Source organism: Centruroides sculpturatus, unplaced genomic scaffold (assembly GCF_000671375.1).
Source record: "Centruroides sculpturatus isolate CEXI.00-Female unplaced genomic scaffold, Cexi_2.0 scaffold297, whole genome shotgun sequence".
Classification (NCBI taxonomy): domain Eukaryota; kingdom Metazoa; phylum Arthropoda; class Arachnida; order Scorpiones; family Buthidae; genus Centruroides; species Centruroides sculpturatus.
The window spans coordinates 728,001-746,878 of NW_019384464.1; the positions used below are offsets into that span (position 1 = coordinate 728,001).

Genomic DNA, 18,878 nt, shown 5'->3' on the forward strand with positions numbered 1-18,878 from the left:
TTTATGAAATGTAAAAAACCTGATAAAATAATTAAAATAATGATATAAATAATAATATTTCCAGTAATAATTTCAAAATAAATTTTGAGAAAACACAAAATTTATAGTGTTTCTATACTTTTGTAACAGACTGTAATTTAAAATCACTGCAATTATGTTTAGAAGATGTCAGAAATAAATTATAGCCTATACAGTAACTTGCATACACAAGGCATGTTTGTCACAGTGATAGCAGCATTCCCAAATTATATGCTTACATAAATGTATATGATACAATAGCCAATATACATGTGTGATGTAATAGGCTATAATCTATTCAGTCATATCCCAATTTTCAAACTGATTGTTTAGCAAAGTGAAAATAACAACTTACATTTCCATTATAATTTGCAGCAAACAAGATCCTTAGCTCCCTCTTGTATGCATCTTTCATAAGTTTAAATTTTTGGCTATCAAGGCTGCAGAAATCAAAGTCATCTGAAGTGGGCATCAATAATGTGCCCAAAATCAGATTTCTGCATTTCAACCAGATGGATTACTTGAGGGACTCCATGCAGGCAGATAAAAGTGACGATATCATCAGCTTTAGCACCTCCCTCGAAAATGTAAGGGCAAACATAATGTAGGCTACATAAATGTGTGGTACGATGGTGGCAGCAGTATAGTTGCTTACCTAGAACATTGATTGTTGCCTTGTACCAGTTATGGATGATTTGATGTACGAATATCACATTCTAACATGGTCATTAAACAGGTACACTACAACATGTAGTGCACATGCCTTAATGCAATGCTGGTATTGATTTCAGGACAGTGTAGTCAACCCATAGCTACAGAAGAAAGAGAAGACTTGATGTGTACTGAAGCAAGTGAGTTCCAAGGGCTACCTTTGGCCATAAATAAAAGCATAGAGCCAAATATCCCAGCAAGTAGCTCATTGATCTCAGGAAGTCACTCAGTAATGACAACGACATTGACATCAAACAGCCAGCCGTCTAGTCCCCATCCGATGGACGATGGAGTTACAGTTGGCGGACGAGAGAAAAGAAAGCGATAGAAGACATTGCATGTGTCATCTTCCTCTCTTAATTCTGAGCTGTATAAAAGGGCTCTAGACTACCTGGCAAACAAGCCCAGCAACCCCCCAGCATGTATAGAACAAAATTTTGGTAACCACGTCGCCCTCAGCTTAATGAAAATTAGTGAAGACTTGCAGGAAGAAGCAAAATATGAAATACAGGGCATTTTGCTCAAATATTACAAACAATCAGGAGCCAATTTTTAAAGCAATAAATGTTTGTTTTACCCCTCGATGTGGGTTCCTGTCCGTGGTGAGGGGACCTCCCAGAGATGGTTTAGTAAGTCTTCTTTACCATCCCTGGGATCTGAACGCCCACCCACGTGTTTGCCGTGCGTGGTATCCCGTATGCCGGAAAGGGGGATCCTGGTAGTTGAGGGGCAACATAACGTCCCCAACACACTGCTTTGGCCCCTGCTTCGGATAAACGGGAGGCTCAAATCAGGCTCCGTTTGAGTCAATCGGCTGGTCGTTGAGTCAGTTTTGACCTCGGCTTGGAGTCAACCGATCGATGCAGACCGGGCGGACATGTCATACAAGATGTGCTCTTCTTGACTGCATTGTGAGGGTATAGCTCCTGGGAAACCCTGGTGTGACGGTCTATGGGAGTCTCCCATGTGACGGCATCCCCTTGTTGGGCCCCATGGTGGGTGGGGTCACTAGGAGCTGAATTTTAAAATCTAAATATGGATTCATTAAAACCTAAAACATGTACTGATGCATTACCACCAGCCTACCTTATCGTTCATGCCATGGGAGAAACACCCCTATCTAAACGCTCCCCTTTTTTGATTCAAAAATTGTTTGAATCGACCGTTGGGAATCTGAAAAAAATTCAAAAATTGAGGTCAGGAGATCTACTTGTAGAAGCAGCCTCCCCTCAACAGTCAGCAAAGCTTCTGAAAATGAAGTCTCTAGGAGACATAATGGTAACCATCACACCACACACAAATTTGAACTCATCACGTGGTGTGATATCTGAAAGCGATCTGATGTCTGAGGATGAATCGGATATTCAGATCGGTCTTTCAGACCAAGGTGTCACTGCTGTTCGACGAATTTCAATCCGTCGAGATGGCAAGTTGATACCAACGAAACACCTTATTTTGACTTTCAACAAACCAACATTGCCATCTTCTGTTGCGGCAGGATATCTCCGTTGCCCAGTTCGCCCATACATCCCAAACCCGCTACGTTGCTTTAAATGTCAGCGGTTTGGACACTCCCAAACATCATGCAGAGGAAAAAAAGCATGTGCACAGTGTGGAAATGAAGACCATGAGAGTAATGAATGCACAAGTTCTCCATGCTGTGTGAACTGCAAAGATGCTCATCCTGCCTACTCTCGGAAATGCCCTTCATGGCAGAGAGAGAAAGAAATTCAGCGATTGAAGACTATTAATAATATATCCTACCCGGAGGCACGTCGTATGGTCACCTTAAATACACCAGTGAAACAAAAGACATTCGCTGCTGCTCTGAAATCCACAAAGACATGTGGAGTTCAGACAGACATTTCTGTTTCACCCGATGAATCTCTGACTCGCCATGAAAAATGTCTGCTGATACCATCTACCAAAGCAACAGAAAAAGAGAATAACAAAGCAAAACCACTCATACCTAAAACAGGGGTAACAACTAGGAATGTGGGTTCCAAAAAAGCCAGTAAGAACCCACTTAATAAACAAAGAATAAAAGCAGCCCTGTCTAAAACTAAAAAATCAGAGACTCAGTCTATGAGCGAGTTCTCTGACTTCTCTGATGAAGAGAATAATAAGGGGGTGACACCACCAACATCACCTCCAAAAGAAAAACCCCCTGTGAAATTAAAGAGGGACAACCTTGCTAAAAATGCTGCCTCAAACACATAATGGATTATAAAATAATCCAATGGAACTGTCGTGGTTTCCGCAACAACTTCTCTGACATTAAACACTTGACGTCATCTACCTCATCTCTCTGTGTGGCACTCCAGGAGACTCATCTAAAACCTGGAGAAAATATTTCTTTAAAAGGATTCAATCTTTACCGCAAGGATGATGATAGCCACAACCGTGCCAGTGGAGGTGTGGCTATTGTAGTTTCAAATCACATCCCATCCTTGCCGGTACAAATCACCACTAATTTGCAAGCCGTGGCAGCTAGAATATCTATTGGAGTAACTGTCACAGTTTGTTCTATATACTTGCCACCAGATGTCAGAGTGAATGAGAATGAATTGGATACTTTGGTTGAACAGCTACCAACACCATTTCTTTTACTGGGTGACTTCAATGGTCACAATCCTATGTGGGGCAGTCCTGACATCAATCGTCGAGGCAGAGCCATCGAGAGATTTATAGGTAATCACCAACTGTATCTATTTAATACTGGAGAAGTGACATACTTCCATGCCCCATCAAGAACGTTCACTGCCATTGATCTATCATTAGCAACTCCGAATCTGTTTTCAGCATTTACATGGGAGGTTGGATCTAATCCACTCTCTAGTGACCACTTCCCAATATTTCTAAAATATCGAGGCAGAGAAAGCTGTGAAACAGCCCGTCCACCACGCTGGAAACTGGAAACGGCAGATTGGCCTGCATTTTCCTCTTTGGCTAACATCACTGAGGAAATGGTCAATACTGCTGATATCAATGATGCAGTTGAAATTGTCACTTTGTGTATTATTCAGGCAGCTGAGAAAACAATGGGAAAGACATCAACAAGATATCCAAAGCATCCGAAACCATGGTGGAACCAGAATTGCGAGGCAGCATTTAAAGCACAAAAGAAAGCATGGGGGATTTTCAGAAGATACCCCACTGCTAGAAATTTGATTGCTTTTAAAAAAGCAAAGGCAAATGCCAGAAGAATAAGAAGGCAAAGCCAAAGGGATTCTTGGAGGAAGTATGTTTCTAGCATAACATCTTCCACTAGCTCAAAAGCAGTCTGGGATAAAATTCATAAAATCAATGGGAAATATGCTTCTCACTCTCTGTCCATGCTGGAAAATAATGGCACAATAATCAGCAATATACAGGGTATTGCTGATACGTTGGGTGAAACGTTTTCTACTTCATCTAGCAATATTATGTATTCAAGAAATTTTCAGGCTTATAAAGCCCAAAGAGAAAAACAGTGTTTAAACTTTCATTCCTTATCTAATGAGGAATATAATGTGCCATTCACTAGAATTGAATTACAAACAGCGCTCTCTCGCTCGAGGAATAGTGCTGTAGGCCCAGATAAAATCCACTACAGCATGATTAAAAATCTGTCAAACAGTTCCCTTTCTAATCTCTTGCACCTGTTTAACAGAATATGGACAGAAAATAATTTCCCTGACTCTTGGAGATTATCAATTATTATCCCTATTCCAAAACCTGGTAAAGACCGCAAGAATCCCTCTAATTACAGACCAATCTCTCTGACAAGTTGCCTGTGTAAACTTTTTGAGAGGATGATAAACAGACGTCTGATGTATCTCTTAGAGGAAAAGAACTACTTTTCACCACATCAGAGTGGATTTCGTAGGAACAGAAGTACCACGGATAATCTAGTAAAACTTGAAACATCCATACGCGAAGCGTTTGTTAGACGACAACACTTAGTGTCTGTATTCTTTGATATAGAGAAGGCCTATGATCGCTGCTGGCGTTACGGAATACTTCGTGATCTACATGAATTCGGATTGCGGGGTAATTTGCCAATTTTTATAAAAAACTTTTTGCAGAATCGAAGATTCCAAGTCAGGATGGGCAACACTCTATCTAGGTCTTTTGTCCAAGAAGAAGGTGTTCCTCAAGGATGTATTTTGAGTGTGACTCTGTTCCTAATTAAAATTAATAGCATAGCTAACTGTCTTCCTCCCAGTGTGAAACACTCTTTGTATGTGGATGACTTTCAGATCTCCTGCCAGTCTAGCAACATGAGTTTCATTGAGAGACAACTGCAAACCTCCCTAAATCGAATAGACAATTGGTCCAAGATTAATGGTTTTAGTTTCAACATAGAGAAGACCTCGTGCATCCACTTTTGCCGAAGGCGTGGTTTGCACCTGGATCCAGAAATTTACCTAAATGGGGATAAAATTCCAATGGTGAATGAGGCTAAGTTTTTGGGTGTTTCTTTTGACCAAAAACTGACATTTTTGCCACACTTGCGCAACCTGAAGAGTAGATGTTTAAAATCTTTAAACCTTTTAAAGGTACTATGCTGCTCATCCTGGGGAGCAGACAAAGTTTCGATGCTCAGGATTTATAGGGCCCTTGTTCGCTCTAAGCTGGACTACGGTTGCATTGTTTATGGCTCTGCGCGAGAATCTACTCTTCGGATGCTGGATCCAATCCACCATCAAGCTTTGCGTTTGTGCACCGGTGCATTTCGAACTTCCCCTGTTCAAAGTTTGTATGTGGATGCTTATGAGCCTTCACTCTCTCTCAGGAGAGAACAGTTGTCTCTCTTCTATTACATTAAACAAAAATCTCAGAAAAAACTTACAGCTGATTGTTCAGATACTCAGCTGAAAAGATTATTTGCCGCTCGGACGAGTTGTGTCCCCACATTCGACATAAGAATGGAGAATGTAAGCAGCACGATTGACCTAGACACAAGCAACATCTCACATGTTGAGGTTAATAGTATTTCACCTTGGTCATCTTCACCGATCGATGTTGATTTAAGCTTAAAGCAGTTCCCTAAAGAAACCACGCCAGACTACGTCTATAGACAGCACTTCGCAGAAATTCAGCATCGTAACAGGAATTTAATTCCTATATACACCGATGGATCTAAATCGGATAACTATGTTGGCTTAGCCTTTGTTTGCCAGGATGAAATTGTGGCAGAACAAATAGCACCGAATTCTTCCATCTTTTCTGCGGAGTTGCAGGCTATTTATTTAGCCTTAAAGTATATAAATCGGAAAGGTCATCGTTGCTGCGTGATTTACACTGACTCAGTTAGTGCACTTCAGGCTTTGATCTCGTATGAACCTAGTTCTCACTCCATAGTTATTAAAATTCGAAAACTAATTTGTCATCTCACTACGAGAAATTTTTTTGTGAAGTTCTGTTGGGTCCCAGGCCACGTGGGTATAAGAGGTAATGAAGAAGCTGATACAGCTGCTAAGTCAGCAAGTCCTTCACAGCATACAATGCGTATTGAAGGAGGTGATTTGAAGCTAGTCGTTAAAAAACGACTAGCAGAGAGATGGCAAAACGTGTGGAATGCACAAATCCACAATAAACTTCACGAGATCAAACCTTTGGTAGAAAATTGGACACATAATAGGCAATATGATAGGAGATCTGAGGTTATCCTTACTCGTTTGAGAATTGGACACACTCGACTGACTCATCAATACCTTTTGAAGGGAGATGACGAACCAGTATGTCAGCACTGCAACTGTGCTGTAAGTGTTAAACACATATTTTGCAACTGTGTTGCTTTTGATCAGAGTCGTAGACAGCATTTCGGAAATGCAAGCCTTAGAGACATTTTGGGCCAGAGGCTAAACCTGGATAATATACTGGACTTTCTGAAAGTCATTAATATGTATAGAGAAATATGATGATTTATTTATTATATAGTTTTATTTACTTCATGGTGCATATTTAAATTATTGTATATATTTTTTGTTGTTGTTTATTTATTTATTTATTATATTTTAGATTTTATATATATACTACCATTGGCTTTTTAATGGTTAAATTGTTCTTGTATATATGTGTTTTTCTATTTATTTTATACACTCAATGATACCTTGTGTTGTGGCGCAGTATAGCCTGCATGGCTTTTGTGCCAATAAAAATTAACTAACCAACCAACCAACCAAATGTTTGTTTTATTATGTTATGTTTAATAAATGTTTGTTTTATTACATTATTTTTTATTCTTTCAATTGTACATAAACAATATCTACACAAAACGATGTTGCCAGTTAACGGCACCAACATCGGACATGAAAAATGCTTTAAAGTTATCCCTTACAGCTTTTGCCTCTGAGCTGTAAAAGTTGGAGTAGGTGGTTGCCACTTGTGGAAGATGTATATCTGTCCAGGGCTGTACAGAAATCTCATTTTTCCATGCACCAGGCACAGTGATACTGATTTTCACATCTTTTCTGTCCACATAATTGACTGGCCATGATACTGTGTTTTCATGGCTCTTTAAAAAGTTGTGAAGCGCACAACCAGCAAGTACTAATGTGCGCTCTTTGTCTGGCTGCAACAGTATGGGATTCAGGAACACTCGTAGTCTGTTTGAAAAAATTCTGAAAGCTGTCTCCATTACTTGGTGGCCACGTGAAATTCTAAAAACAATTAAAAGATATGTTTAATCCAACTATTGCTCTATCAATTTTTCAAGATCACAGGTTTTTTTTTATTATACCATCTACCCTTTTCCTACTGGTATATTGCTGCAAGAATGCAAGACAGTTGCATTAGCCACTGAATGCTTACCTGTAATTGCATATCTGTTCTTCCAGAGTCAAATCATTTCCACCATAAGGTTTGATGATATATGGTTTCAAGCCCAAAAGCCTCATCAGCTAAGGAAAACATATGGAGTGAATATGTCTTGACCTGGAAGCGGATGAGCTGGAGGTATGTCAAGAGCATTTACATCTATAAGCTCCTTTAAGTTGCATTTGTTCCACACACCTCCATTGCTGATTATACCTTGTGTGCCAACATCAACTGTGTGCCAACATCAACATATCTAGAAAATCAAAATAAAGAAAATGCTTTTAGCCCTTGGTATAGTTAAATTAATTAAAAATCTACTAATTATTATCATTTTTTAACAATAATGTGTATATGAAAATAAAAAAACAAGGCATTGGAAGTCCGGAATAGACTTGTTTCTTACCTTCTGCACATCAACTTACTGAAATGTGTAATTTGCATCCACAACTGCTAAAAGAACAATTGATTCAGTCCCTCTGTAATTATGGTAATGAGAAACACTGTTGATGGGCTTCCTCATCACAATGTGCTTTCCATCAATGGCTCCCAAACAATGGAGCGCATTCCACCAATCTTGAAAGTGCTTGGCAATAGCCATCCAATGTTCCTTTGATGTTGGCACTTGAAATGTATATTTTAGGGTCTTGTACAAAGCGGTACATGTTTCTATGACTATGTAGGATATCGTTCTTACATCAATTCTGAATTCCGAAGATAAATTTCTAAATGTACTTCCTGTGGCTAGAAACCGGAGAGTGACAGTCAGTCTCTCAGCAGGAGATATGGGCTTCCCAAACTTTGTCTTTTGCTTCTGAATTCTTGGGGAAATTTCATTCAAAAGATGCTCAAACTGGCTTTCTGTTAGCCGCAGCCACCTCCTGGAAATAAACATGCAATTTGTTAATTAGATTTGTGCTTTAAAAGACATCAAACTCCCTACATTATGTTAATTGCCATGTTAGCCAACGTACCTGTATGAAGTAGGATCCTGGCCTCTCAACTCTTAGATTTAAGTTCAAGAAGGCCCCTTTATCTGTTCGTCTTTTTATCCAAGTTTTGGTAGGCCCCCTCTTTCTACGCTGTTTGTTTTCGTGTTGTTTTTCCAGCTCCACTACTATTATGGCACACACTGCATAATTTGATTTGTCTTCACAATCGCCAATTCTTATTATTGAACAATTACACAATACAATTAACAATCTGCCAGCATGCCTAACTCAAAGGGAAAAGCACAATAACACGCCTTCACATAGATCGTTATGTCCTTGTAAGTTTTCCACTGGCTGTCCATCTTGAATGGCTTGAAACGAACTGCACTGGTTGGTGTTCCTGGGATCGACATTTCTGGCTTTTGATCTCGAATTGTAATTTCCACTGGTAAGTCTCTATCTTAATCCTCGTCGCCACTTTTATATCGATTTTGTTTTCGAAACTGTTGTACATAAAAAAACATGTAGTTAATCAACAATTAACTTTATTCCCTCTCGATACAACAGATCAAGGTGACGACTACACAAGAACTCTCCCCGACACCCGAAAGGTATGTTGGAATTTTCACCCCTGACCCGACACCCATATCAAGTTACAACACACTAGCACGGAATTTTTCATTACTTATTCTGTGACGAAACTGAATTTTAGTCTTTGAAATTGAGATACCTAAATAAGGGGGCGAAATTTTTCTCCGCCCCAGGCGGCTGACACTCACGCTACGCCACTGTTAATTAGTCCTGGTAATGTCTTCTGGTAGTCATACAAACGTTTCAGGTGGTTTGCTGATATTTCATTGTCATTTGCACTGAAGGTCTTGGTCATTCGGATGGCTGATACATGGCCTGCATTCATCACCACTCAAAAGTTGGAACATCAAAGTGTTAACTGAATAGTTGTCAGTGACCACACGCTGGACTATAAATCCTTTCTCTTCTACTGCTGTGATAACTTTAAGAGTTAAATTTTTAAGGTCAAATGCAGTTATGTTTGAAGTAAAGTAGAAGGCTACAGATATCCGATAAAATGTTGTTAGGCCATGGAAAAGCAAGCATAGCAAATTATTAGCTAATTTGTCTTCAAGTCCTATCAGATTCATGTCCATATTTGATTGGCCTAAAAATACATCCAATTTTCTGTCATAAATTAATTTAGGTGTGACGACAGCTTTGGCGATAAATCCCAAAGTCGACACAAGGGGGAACCCCTGAACTGAACAAACCTGACCTATGACATCACACATTCCTTTTTGGATTTGGACCTCGCTCCAGATGCATATGGTATCGCTCCGTGTTTAATCTGTACAGTCGTGCCATATTTCATATATAGAATAAATGTTAATCTTTTTATTGTATGTGGCCTGGTTTGCAGCGATAAATTTCACACAAACTGGTGACCACACACTGGTAACCTGAACGTGATATATGTTTTATGGTGCCTCTACTTGACAAAGGATTCTATCGTGCGACATGAAATATTTGTGGCCCATAGCTGGTGACGAAACATTTATTGGTTGAAACAGTCAAAAGATACATACAAGAAAGCAAATCAAAGCTTAGATTGATACAGACTAGATTACAGTTTGTACTAAACTCCTCTTTCCCATGTTATATCTATGGAACACCCTTCTTCTGTTTATTGGATAAAACAAACCTTTGTTCACATGCCTGTTGATCTGTAATTGGTATATTATAACTAATTGAATATCGTTCAATGAATAAGCATCGACTCGGGTTTGTGGGGTGGGAATTTTTATGCAAAAATCCATGCCTTCTAAGAGATACTTTGTCAGTTACAAAAATATAGAAACAATCATAAATCATTATTCTCATTTATTTTCACCTGAGTGTAGTAAATTTATATGCATATTCATACTTTTTTACGTATATAAACGTTTTTCCAGAATCATCCTGCCTTAAGTCTTTCTAAAAAACAAACTACTTCCGGATTATTGTGGTACTTCCCTAATATGTAAAAAATAATACATGTATAATCATTCATATAATTAGATAATAATCGCTTATTATAGTGCTCTCTTATTATAATAGTATAAATAAAACAAACAAAATCAAATATACACCATCGATGCACAAATGTGTGTTGACCTAGATTTACAAAATTCAACCACCAAACCAGTCACATTGTAAACTATAGACCATGTTATATCTCTATGTTGGTTTAGAGAGATGGAGTTTTTTTTTTTTAGAGAAAATACACCTGTTTATGTAACATATAACAGATTGATCGCATGTTTATACAAAAATGTTTTCTGATTTTCTCAAATCTTGAATTTTATAAATTTTTGTAAATATATATGTTTTAGTCAACAATCATAAATGGTGATAAGTTATTCATACTTCTGTAAAATTTTTTACACATATAAGCATTTAGAAAATACTTCCAAACACCTTCATGTAATTATCAATTCTCAGAACTTGTAATAAAAATTTGCCAAATGGAAATGTGTATTGTACTGTAAGTACAAAAGCTTCCGATACTGGTGTTCTCAAATGTTACAGTTTATGACTGCAATAAATGTCAGATGTTTATTCCTAGAATTTCAGTCTCTCTGTTCTTCTTTTGAATGCTTTGAGAAATTCTCACTTGTGTTCTTGCTCTTCAGTAGACACAACACGTTCTCCTTTTGTTCTAGTGTGATCTTACTTGTTAGAATAACTAGCTTGATAAAATTCATCCAGTTATTTTCAAGTAAGTTTAAAGAAATATAATATTTCCGGAGAATAATAATAATTATTATTTTATTTCGCGTTCGATAAATATAACGGGTTTTAGATAAATTTCTTTATTGTCAGAATGTCTGATTTGGAATTTGACATCGAAGAACTGTCTGAGAGTGAATCAGACAGCTGCATCAGCGTTAGCGAAGATGGATCATCAGATCACAGCGACGATGGAGTCGACACCTCTAAAAAAATTTAATATTTCCGGAGAATAATAATAATTATTATTTTATTTCGCGTTCGATAAATATAACGGGTTTTAGATAAATTTCTTTATTGTCAGAATGTCTGATTTGGAATTTGACATCGAAGAACTGTCTGAGAGTGAATCAGACAGCTGCATCAGCGTTAGCGAAGATGGATCATCAGATCACAGCGACGATGGAGTCGACACCTCTAAAAAAATTTAGTGGAAATAAACATGGATAATCCTCCACCACCTCCGCGATTTCCTTTTCGGGGAAGTTCAGGCTGTAATTTCACCCTTACAGATTACTTTGACCCTTTAGGGTTCTTTTTATTATTTTTTGACTTGGAATTAATCAATATGATTGTAACCGAAACGAACTACTACTCGTTGCAACAGGCACAGTTATCAACGGATCACTGGGAGCCAGTGACAGTCGAAGAAACATATATATTTCTAATGGTTTGTATATTGCAAGGACTGTTATACAAACCCAGTGAGAAAATGTACTGGTCCAGGAATGAACTTTTAAAGACCCCAATTTCCGGTAAACTAATGAAAAGAACAAGATATGAGGAAATCAAAGAAAAATTTACATTTTGCAAACAATAGCAATTTCAATCTCGAAACACATGATAATGCAAAACTTTGGAAGATTTGGCCAATAATAAATAATTTAAATTTAAAATTTTCCCATTATACCCCGGAACAAAATATCAGCATTGACGAGAGCCTCCTATTATTCAAAGGCCGTCTTTCCTGGAAGCAGTACATTCCTCAGAAACGGTCTCGTTACGGTGTAAAATTTTTTGTTATGTGAATCGGAAACAGGATATTTGCACAACTTTGTAATTTATATAGTGTTACGATATGTACTGGTGGCGACACGCAGCGGCCAACGAAAGTGATCAGTTGTCAGTTGTCTGTCATACAGTCCGTAACGAGTGTCTCCTCTTTAGTAGTAATAAATAATAATTTAAGTTTTGTCAGTCTTGTGCATTATACAACATATAATATAACATTGTGTCAGAATTATAGTCGTCATCGTCGTTTTCCTACTAGCAGCAGCTCGAAATAATGAGTTCACCGGTCAGTAACGCAGGTCAGCCATCTTTAACTTTATCCCGTTTAAGTGGTCAACAGGAACTATCCGGTAATCCAGTTCCATCGTTATTATTAGAAGGAAATTTAGCTCATATCTGGTCAATCTGGTATCAGAAATTTAAAATATTTTTGTGCGCTAGTAATTTAGAAAGTGAAACTGATTCCCGTAAAGTCGCCATATTTTTACCTTTTGTGGGAGAAGATGCGTTACAGGTTTTCAATTCCTTTAACTTGGATATGAACAATTGTCAATATTTGGATGTAGTAAAAAAATTTGAGTCTCATTGCAAATCTAAAACTAATCTCATGATTGAGAGAGATAATTTTTTGACCAGAAGACAAAAACCAGACGAGTCAATCGAAGACTTCGTAACTGCACTAAAGAACCTAAGCCTAACTTCGATAATCTCCGAGAGAGTTTGGTCCGAGACATGTTTATTGTAGGTTTGTCGTCCAATAATAAAGTCATCAGAGCTAGGCTACTTCAGGAAGAAGGCTTAATCTTAACGGAAGGCCATCAGCATAACCAAAAGCATCGAAATTACTCATCGTCAGGCGGAGCAGATTGAAAAGAACAGTGATGCACAGATACTCAAAGTCGAAAAGTTCAATCACAACAGCACTCGTCGTGGAAATCTACAAAATAAAGCAACAAGTAGCGGAAGGAGGACAGTCTTAGGTGGTCATCGAGAGTCGTTATCGTCAAAGTTCTCAAGGTTTCATCAAACAGGGTCAGGACAATCAATTATTATGTACGCGTTGTGGACAGGTACACTGAAATAAATGTCCGGCTATTAATGCTGTCTGCAAGCTTTGTAACAAAGTAGGTCATTATGCGAAATGTTGTACTAGACAAGTAAAATATGTTAATGTTAGTGATGATCGCGACCATGATAGTAATAAGTCGGATCTCTTTGTCATTAGATCTATTAGCCCCTTAAGCCCATAACCCGAGATATCTCGGGCTGTGCGTCACGATGCGCAGTCCATATCCCGAGATATCTCGGGCAAGTATTAAATAATCGTTTCTAAACATCCTATGCTTGATATATTACGGAAAAAGCTTATTTTGTATTCTATTGGATGTTTTCTATGACCTCAGCAAAGTTTGAAATTACACATCCAATAGAAGCTTTTGTTATTGACCAATTTTTTGGTCCCCTCCTATAGAAACATCACAAATTACTGATATTCTCGTGATGTATTTGTGTGCATACAGTAACTGATGCACATCTGTGCAGAAACCTATCTTCCCCTGAAACATACTTGGAAATAACCCACTAGCTTCGACAAACAGCTGTTCTCAAGGACATTTAGCTCTGTACACCAAACAGCGGCGCGTGTCACGTGATTACATAACGGCTGTCTGTTATAAATTTTATACCACCAGTGTAATTTTTAATGCCCCTGGTAATCAAGATGAGGGCCCTGACCATAGCCTGAAGCTCTGCCTGATTGTTTGAGCAGTGGCTGTATAGCTTAAAATATTCCTCATGGAAAACTTTGTTGTTCAAGGTGTCATATACAACAAGAACGGTGCCGGTGCTGTCATTATTCCTGGCACCATTAGTGTACACATGCCATCTGTAATAAACCTTACTATCTTCCTGGTCTCTTCCTGGATTTGGTTAGCAGAGTGATTTTGACATGAGGATGTTTCTAGATCGAAAAATATGTATCTATGGCCTGAAAGAGATTCTGCCAACGAGGTTTCCCAATTTATAATTTTATTGCCAATGTTTCCCTTTGATAGGGTTAAATCTATGTAACTTTCTCCTTGGTGACTAGAGAAAGTTGGGACGCCTGGCCCGTTATGTAAAATTAAGTTATGAGCATAAAGAAATTCAGTGAACCTCTCCCTGCGAGGATTCTCCAGCCTGTCATACCAAATCTGGGATCTTGAGTTAGTATCAATTCCGATTATAACAGGTAGGTTAAAGGATTTAATTAGTTTGGAAAATTCCGAGAGTTGTTCTTCAATGTTCCTGGAGGGAGCCAGATATGTGGAATTTAGTAGGAATTTTAAGTTTTTATATTCAGCTATTGTGGTGGGGGAGAACTGGTTTGACAGGTGAGGAGCCAGACAAAGAGAGATTTCCCGATTAAAATTAACTATTGCCGACTGTGTTCCTGAGTGGAGACACCCGAAGCGGCCCGGAATACTGCGAACCTTGTCCGTGGCATAAGGTTCTTGTAGCAAGGCGATATCAATGCCATGGTCAATGACATGTTTTAGTAAATAGTCTGTCGCTGAGGACGACCTATCTAGATTGATTTGTATTATTTTTATAGCCATTTTAACGGTATATGTTAATTTATATTAATCTACTTAGTACTAGACTTATATACTATTGGCGAGTGTTAGCCCAGCTAACCTCGCACTGATAAAGGTAAACAGGGCACCTACGATCCCTGGCTGTGTGGTTGATGTTGCCGTGTTCTTTTTCGTTCTTCCTGGACGAGTTGTAACGGATGCAGTTGATACATTTTATTTTCAATCTTTCCGCCTTGCATTGTTCGAAGGAGTGTGGTCCACTGCACATGGGGCAAAATTTTTTCGATTGGCACTGGGGGGCAAGATGGTTGTACCCCAAACATTTATTACAACTTTTGTAATAGTGGAAGTCATGCACTTTACGCGATGACCAGCCCATATAAAATATGTCGCTCGCCTGGCGAAATGATCTCCTTAATTCAGGAGAGACAGTGATTACCCATAACCGCTCTCCGCGGTCCTCTTTACCGATGAAAAAGACATTTCGAATGTGCTTTCGGACGTCTCCTAGTTGGTCGGAGTGTTGACTTTTGACGAATTTCAATATTGAGCCCTCATCTGTGCTCCAGACGACTCTCGGTATGATGATGCGGGGGTCCCTTAGCCCTGACCCGCACGTTGCCCCTCTTGCTGAGACATTCTACCAGTCTCTTTGCCCCTTCAGTAGTATTGCAGTTTATTAAAACACCATCTTTGATGGGTCTGTGTGATTTTACCCACACCTTAATCTTGGTGAGGTTTACACTCGTCAGACTTTCCATTGTGTCTTCAATACTCTTGCCTTCTTCAGTATTATACATTAATACCACCTTATCATTTCTAGATGGGGGCCTAAGCTTCAGGATGTCCGCGTAAGATTTTCCTGTTTTAGGGGTGGTGACTGGACTTTGAGTCCGGGCAGTTAGGGTTACGGATTCTTGCTGGTATTTCTGTTGTAGGTTGTTATAAGCAGCTGAGAGTGTGAGGAACATGTCCTGTGCTTCCTCTAGACTTCTGGCAATAGTATCGTGGATGTCTTTTTTCAAATTTCTGCTTCTTTTGCAGTGAATTTTGTGCCTGTTCGATGATCTCCATGAACGCCTCGACGGTGGGAATGTTGGATCGAGACATGATCGACCGATTATTTTTAACTTGGTTATACTACTTATACTACTTTAATCTTATGCTGTACTATTATTATTTATGCTACAGGTATGGCTGTGACACTAAAAACTACCAAAAATGCACAAAAACTGGTCAACTTACCGAATAGCTAAGTTCAACCAGGCAAAACGACTGGATAAGTACATCCTACACCTAGCAGACCTAAACGAATAGCTAAGTCCAAACGGGCAAAATGACTGGAAAAGTACGTCCTACACCTACCAGACCTAAACTGGAAAGCGGATTTGGTTAGCAGTAGCAGAGTGGTTCATTGCCCCAAGGCCAGTAATATAATTATCAATGCCGTGTGATCTTATGTCTCTAAGGAGGTTAAGGCTGTTTGGTGGGAAGTCACCCTTCAGGATAAGGTTCCTCATATTGTTGTCCGTGATACTATCCATATTAGTGGTTAGTATTTTCCATTTCCACAGAATGTTCTTAATCTTGAGATGTATGGGGAGCAGGTTGGCCAGGACTAACAGGGCATCCGTAGGTGCAGTGCGTAGGCCCTGCAGATACGTAACGTAAAGCCCCTCTGCACATACAAAAGCCGACGTTTATTATGGATGATGGAGGCCTTGTTACCCCAGATCTGGGCTGCATAAAGCAAAGCTGGCTCCACCGCACCTTTGTAAATCAGGGTACAGTTCCTGGGGCTAATGCCCCAAGTGTTTCTGGCAATATGGTGCAGCCAGTTGGCCTGTTGCTTCACCCTTTGGCAAGTCTGCTCAATGTGTTTGCCCCAGCTAAGAGTAAGGTCCAGGATGACTCCAAGATATTTTAGGTGTGAAGTTATTTTTATCTTTTGTCTATTGATGTTTATACACAGTGGTCGTTGTAATTGTTTCTGCTTTGACCTCCTGGTACACACAAGGGCCTCACACTTGGAGAAATTAATGGGAATTTTATGCTGTTCACTCCGATCATATACTGAATTTAGCAGTTCGTTGGCCTTGCTTTGGAGAATGTCACAGTTCCGGTGTCTTAACATTATGAGGGTGTTGTCAGCAAACCCTTGGATTTGAGTATCCTCCCCAATGTGGGTGGAATAGAGAAGGCCATCGTAGACCAGGTTCCATAGCCCTGGTCCACTCCTGGAGCCTTGGGGGCAACCCCGAGTAACCTGCTTAACCAGGTCCAGACCATTAGAGAAAAAAAAAACCAGCCTTTCTGTCTGATAAATAACTGTTTAGAAGGTTATAAATATTGGTCGGGATGCTTATTGTCCCTAGCCTCTCTAGGATGTTGGGCCACCAGAGGTGGTAAAAAGCTTTCTGAAAATCAATGGCAATTAAGAGGATGTGCTGGTCCTGCACCCAAGCATCTTCTACAAAGTTGACAACCCTTTGGATAGCAGTGATAGTAGAACATCCCCGGCAGAAACCGTGTTGGTTCATGTGCATTAAGTTATTGTTAGCCAAATGCCAGTTGATCTGGTCAATAAGTAGGCCATCTAAAACCTTCCCCATTACTGGTAGAAGGCTGATGGGGCGATAATCCTTAGCCTAGGATGGGTTATTGTTCTTGGGGATAAAGATGATATTAGCTGTTTTCCAGCAGTTAGGAAAGTAGCTAGTCTGGAGACACCCATTAAAAAGAACAACGAAGGCAATAGGTACCTCTTTATAGGCATTTCAGCAGTGATATTGTCTCTCCCTGGCAATTTTTTGTTGGCTAAGGTCAAGATTGCCCTGCCAATCTCATGAGAAAAAGTTGGCAACGTTGGCTGAGTGTATGGATGTTAAACTCGTGCTCTGCGTTTTGTCGAAATTATATGTTTATCTCCTTGGATTAACCACACATATTATAAATTATTTGAACTGGGAATTAATCTGCTCTCCGTAAGTACAAAACTTTTCAAAATTGGAACATTTTGTCGAAAGTTATCACCGTCAGAAATATTGGAAATTTGTCAGCCCCCATCGGGGCCTCCGACTGTGTTATTTCGGACTTTTCTTCGGTGTTTGATAGACCATTTTGACGTTAACTGACCCTCCAAGTTTGATGTTATTATGTCAATTACCAACCGTGTGATCGTGATCAAAATCAAACTCCGCTAAACAAAGACTGTTATTTCACCACGTGGTCCCGGTAGCCACTCGGCACGATTCAGCCGATCGGCATGCTCTTCCCAGTGGTGTGTTGAACTGTTATTCGTGGATTGCCTTATCAAGATTGTTAAAACTATTTATCATTCTTTATTGCACGCGATTACGCTTGAGTCAGTGTACCAGTTACAGATTAATTTATTCTCAGCCGTTCGGCGTGATATCGTTTTTCTGTTTATCATCACATCCTATTGGATCACAAACGAATACTTTCATAGACTACTCCTCTGACTCTGAAACTTTGCACTAATTGACAAAAGTCTTGTCTCTAGGACATATTTACTAGTGATTATTGTGTTAATCCATTCAGCTAACTGTGTTTCACTCAAATGTGTTTCCTTGCTAAAGTTCTACAATATGGCGGCGGAGGACAACGGATCCCTTAACAATAGTTTTATTGAAGAGGAACTCATAAACTCTATCAATGATAACCTTGAGGTAATCCTAAACAATATCCCTACCAACTCTAATGCCTCTGTTAGGACCAAAGAACGTGCTCAGGCCAGGGACGCAGCAGTTAAAATGCACGCTGCTGCCAACCAGATCTTTGGAGTGGTTCTGGCCCTCGGAGAGGGTCAAGTCCTTGGCCGCCTCCCCCACCTCCAAGTAAGGCCACATACTCAGAAACCCTGCAGAAAAACTTGAAGCCAACAAGTAGGACAACAAAATTTATTTCGGCAAAAGCAGCCAAACTAGATGGGGTCAAAACCCAAGAATCGAAAGCCACGAAATAGTTATAGCTGCAATCAAAAACTCTGAAGACCCAGAACCGATACTTTTGAAGGGAGATGACGAAC

The 18,878-nt window shown here is 39.4% G+C and overlaps 4 protein-coding genes across 4 annotated transcripts; 2 read left to right on the forward strand and 2 right to left on the reverse strand.

Moving 5' to 3' along the window:
* The first annotated feature begins 1,764 nt into the window (after positions 1-1,764).
* Positions 1,765-2,949, forward strand: LOC111620994. The gene has a single exon (XM_023363022.1). It carries the CDS (start codon positions 1,765-1,767, stop codon positions 2,947-2,949), a length of 1,185 nt encoding a protein of 394 aa, XP_023218790.1.
* A 3,778-nt stretch (positions 2,950-6,727) lies between these two features.
* LOC111621005 lies at positions 6,728-7,942 on the reverse strand. The gene is made up of 2 exons (XM_023363037.1): positions 7,528-7,942; positions 6,728-7,376 (listed from the first exon to the last, which is right to left on the reverse strand). Exons 1-2 carry the CDS (start codon positions 7,611-7,613, stop codon positions 6,983-6,985), a joined length of 480 nt encoding a protein of 159 aa, XP_023218805.1. The 5' UTR covers positions 7,614-7,942; the 3' UTR covers positions 6,728-6,982.
* Positions 7,943-7,951: 9 nt separating this feature from the next.
* On the reverse strand, positions 7,952-8,490 carry LOC111620995. Its single transcript, XM_023363023.1, has 2 exons — positions 8,474-8,490; positions 7,952-8,411 (listed from the first exon to the last, which is right to left on the reverse strand). Exons 1-2 carry the CDS (start codon positions 8,488-8,490, stop codon positions 7,952-7,954), a joined length of 477 nt encoding a protein of 158 aa, XP_023218791.1.
* Positions 8,491-12,528: 4,038 nt separating this feature from the next.
* Positions 12,529-12,999, forward strand: LOC111620996. The gene has a single exon (XM_023363024.1). It carries the CDS (start codon positions 12,529-12,531, stop codon positions 12,997-12,999), a length of 471 nt encoding a protein of 156 aa, XP_023218792.1.
* Positions 13,000-18,878: the final 5,879 nt, after the last annotated feature.

Coding starts and splice junctions, on each gene's coding strand:
- LOC111620994 (XM_023363022.1), top strand. CDS start 1,765: ATGGATTCATTAAAACCTAAAACATGTACTGATGCATTACCACCAGCC.
- LOC111620996 (XM_023363024.1), top strand. CDS start 12,529: ATGAGTTCACCGGTCAGTAACGCAGGTCAGCCATCTTTAACTTTATCC.
- LOC111621005 (XM_023363037.1), bottom strand. CDS start 7,613: ATGAGGCTTTTGGGCTTGAAACCATATATCATCAAACCTTATGGTGGA. Junction 7,377..7,527: donor GAACAGATATGCAATTACAG/GTAAGCATTCAG, acceptor AATTGTTTTTAG/AATTTCACGTGGCCACCAAG.